Source organism: Micromys minutus (assembly GCF_963924665.1).
Source record: "Micromys minutus genome assembly, chromosome: 14".
In the NCBI taxonomy this organism is placed as follows: domain Eukaryota; kingdom Metazoa; phylum Chordata; class Mammalia; order Rodentia; family Muridae; genus Micromys; species Micromys minutus.
The window spans coordinates 13,894,253-13,898,302 of NC_137983.1; the positions used below are offsets into that span (position 1 = coordinate 13,894,253).

Consider the following 4,050-nt stretch of genomic DNA (forward strand, 5'->3'; position numbering starts at 1 on the left):
TCACGGATTGTTGCAGGGGATAACGAAGGAGATCTTTGGTCCAAAAAAGACATCTCTGAAAGAAAAGGCAGCACTTAAGCTCGGCAGAAAACTAAGGTACGCACTATTCTTTTCTGGGTTAAAAACAGACAGCGTTTCGAGTTTCAGATAGGACAATTCATTGTAGGCAAATAAAATACAAAAGATGAGTAAAAAGACTTCTACAGGAAGCACAAAGACCAAAAAACGTTTGCTTTCGCCAACTTACTATTGATGTTATGCTATTATTTGTCTGTAAATAAAGGGGAAATTAGACCATTTCAAAATCTATACAAAACATTTCAGTTCTTTGATGTGGACATGGGTCATAGAGTTTAAATTTGGAGGTAAGAGTCAGATCACTAGATATTTCTTATTAAAATCATTAAACATCTACCTTGATTCCATGCACATAAACATGTTTTAAAAAGCCAGTCTTATCTTTTTGGGTAGGAAAGATGGCATAAGGTGGCATTAGCATTCTGACAAAGCTACATGATAATATAGTATAGAATAGAGTTTATTCAGGGCATAGGGAGAGGAGTTAAGAGGGCAGTAGAGGCAGAGAGAGAGAGAGAGAGAGAGAGAGAGAGAGAGAGAGAGAGAGAGAGAGAGAGAGAGAGAGAAGAGGAAAAGGGAAGAGAAGGGAAGAGAAGAGAGGAGGAGTAGAGACCGGTTATGAGCATGTGGAGGTGGGGGATGGGGAGAGGAGGGACAAAGGAGGAAGAAGGTAAGAGAGCAAGAGAGGAGGGGGGCAAGCAGTCCCTTTTATAGTGCCAGGCATTCCTGGCTGTTGCCAGGTAACAGTGGGGCGGAGCATACTTGTTTGTTGCCAGGCAACTGTGGGGTGGAGCTTAGACAGAATGCTAACATAAGGTAATATGAAAAACACATGGAATAGTATAAAATTTTATATGATTCTGACATACTAGAAATACAGTTTGCAAAGTGATTGTTCCTACTGGGGAAAAAACCCTCAAAGTTAAGGAAACAATTTTTTTTTAATTTTTAAAAATTATCTTTTATGTTTACCCTTCTGCGTAAATGTGTTAACAGTAATAATCACAAAGTTATATCAGAAAGTAAATATAAGCTCACGGCAGCGAGTTGGTTTAACAATCCAATAATGAAAAAAATAGCCATTTTAATATTGGTTGTCATTTAATTACTATAATATGGAAAACTGATTCCTGGGGTAAATTCACTGTCTAGTACAGCTCTTCTGAAGCATCCTCATGTTTGAGAATCACCTGCAAGGCTGTTAAAATCTGATGGGAAGGCCAGCCCTGCACAGCTCCTGAGGTCTGCACTGTGGTCCAAGGACAAGTGTGCATTGCACTGTTCTGGGAACCGTTTGAGTCTGAACCTGGCTTTCGTCTTCACAGTAACATTCGCTGGTTCTGGGAGCTATCGATGGTTCTGTCAGTCTGCCTTTCCTTGGGAGAAGGTTTATTTATATCTGCCTTTTCTACCCTGCAGGTTTCTTAGGAGGATGGAAATAGGATGTCAGCTGTTGAAAGCAATTTGAACCAGTATTAAATGTGCAAAGATCATAATATTTCAAACAGCCCTTAATCAAAGGAAGATAATCTTAAAATCTTAAAAGTATTGATTTAACTCCCAATGTTTGATACATAACACTTACCAATTTTCCAAAATGTGAATTGCTTTGAACTAAATTATTTTCTTTCTAATGAACTTATATGCAGAATTAGAAAATCCCCCAAAGCCCTTACTAACATTTTCTGTCCTGATGACTTACTTCATGCTTCTACTAACTTGTTTAATCTAAAAAAGGTTTATTGTTTTTTTCAAATTAATGTCAACTTTGAGGCTCATTTGTATTACCAACCAATTCCTGTTGTTAGCAGGAATTGAATATAAAATTTAGCAGGTGGATGCAGTATTCTGCACTGTTTTATTTAGGCTCTGTTTTTCTTGACAGTTGCAGTGTGTAGCCCAGGCCAGCCTACAATTCAGCTCTTCTTGCCTACGTAGCTCTACCACAGCCTTTCAACAAGAAGGTTATACAGCTAGGACCCATCTGAAAGCAAATGGGGGTGGAGTTTATTTAAGATTGATTAGTTTCGGCAAACCCCGTTCTGAAGCTGTTCTAAGCCAGCTCTGCTGCCTCATGCTGTAAACCTAGCACTTAGGAGGATTACCCTAGTGTTCATGTTCTCAAGGTCAGTCTAGTCTACACAAGTTCCAGCCAGCTTAAGCTATAGTTGAGATCTTGTCTCGAAAACAAAAAACAAACAACAACAAAAACAAAAACATCAAAAAAAAAAAAAAAAAACCCAAAACCCAAAACCAAAATAACAAAACAGACAAAAAACAAACAAAAAAACCCAACAAAACAAAGCAAGCAAAAACAAAACAAAAAAACCAAACAAAATCCAAACAAAACCCCATAGTTACTAAACCATGAGTCTATTGAGTGGCTGATATTTATTAATACCTATAAAAGACTTATTACTATCACTGGTATAGAATAAACCTTCATTGAATGTTACGTTTATACAATATTCAATACCCTGAATTATGTGTTTCTGGGTTGTTGTGGTGAAACAACCATATAAATGAATATGAATAATGTTCAAATATTTTAAAGTTGGACACATTGTAATCTGTGTAGATTTTCAAAGTCCACATTGTAAGTTTCTGTGTAGAGAAAAAAATCACAGAGAAATGTATCTTCATATCATTGATGGAAGATGAAGACGCCTATGTATAAATTGGTCGTTTGGTGAAACATAGACAATAAGAGATGATCTTTTAAGAGGTTTCACAAATATATCATAGCATTTTGAAATGTCATTCCCTTACTTTGGGCAGCAGAGCAATTCGCTGAAATTACAGTAGCAGATCATCTCACATCCCTTCCCTTCCCAGAAGTGATGCTGGACATTTTGGTCGATCAGCTTCAGGTCGGCTCTGCCCTCCGGAAGGTTGTGGCAGTTACGATCTCTTAGCAACTTTCTGTAGCAGGAGAGGCGACTTGAAGGCATGGCTTGTGTTTCTAACAGCAAAGTTAGCCCGAGGGTGACAAGTACCACAAATTTCATCATGGCTCTTGTACCTGATATAGAATAACAAACAAAATAGGTCAGCATTTGTTTTTTAAGAGGTGGGATTCATATGAACATAAACTTTTGCATGTGGTGCCAACTTAGATGCAAAGGGAGTTAGCCTTTTTCAGGTTCTTTTTGTTTCTTGTAGTGTACCTTTCTGACGTTTTACATTATTATTTTTTTTAAAGCGAAAACATTTGAAATAATTATCTAAAAAATTAAAGTGTCTGGACACCATTTAAACACATAGTGAGGGTCAGGGATGTGGCTCAGTTAATAAAGACATTAGTCTCACTAGTCTGAGAACCCGAGGTCAATTTCTGGAAGCCATGCAAAGGTGCAGGTGTTGGCAGGATTCTAATTCCAGCATTCCTTAGATGAGATGGCAGGCAGAGACAGGCAAATGGCTCAAACGCTCATAGGCCAGCTAGTCTGGAGCACACAGCAGCAAAAATGTCAGTGAGGGGTGGACCAACGAGGAGGATGGTGGGGGAATTAACCTCTCACAGAAGACCTCTGACCTCTTCTGACTTCTATATGAGTACCATGGCATGCATGTGCCTGTCCTCACTCATGTGCACACACACACACACACACACACACACACACACACACACACACAAATTCAAATATTGAATGGGAAGTGCTAAGGAAGAGGAAACTAAGGATTAGAATTTACATTTAATAAGGTACCCAAATTCCTGCATTTCTTATGTGTACTCACTCAAGAACACCTGCTTCTGAAGGTAATATAAACTCGTAGAGCTTTGTAGAACAGTTAGCATCACCAAACACAATGAACTTGACCTTTCATGTATTAGATAACCATAACAGTGTCAAAGACATTGACACCACCCTGACAGAGACAAACACTTTTATTTATGCTGATATTTACTGAAGTGGAACTTTCTAGTGTCTTGTGAGAGCTTTTTTTTTTTTTTTTTTTTTTTTTTTTTTT

The 4,050-nt window shown here is 38.0% G+C and overlaps 1 protein-coding gene across 1 annotated transcript; it reads right to left on the reverse strand.

Moving 5' to 3' along the window:
- SCRG1 (stimulator of chondrogenesis 1) lies at positions 1-3,089 on the reverse strand (the record flags this gene model as incomplete). The annotated part of the gene is made up of 2 exons (XM_080928610.1): positions 1-55; positions 2,848-3,089. The coding sequence occupies 2 exons, from the start codon at positions 3,087-3,089 to the stop codon at positions 1-3; spliced, it is 297 nt and encodes a 98-aa protein (XP_080784736.1).
- Positions 3,090-4,050: the final 961 nt, after the last annotated feature.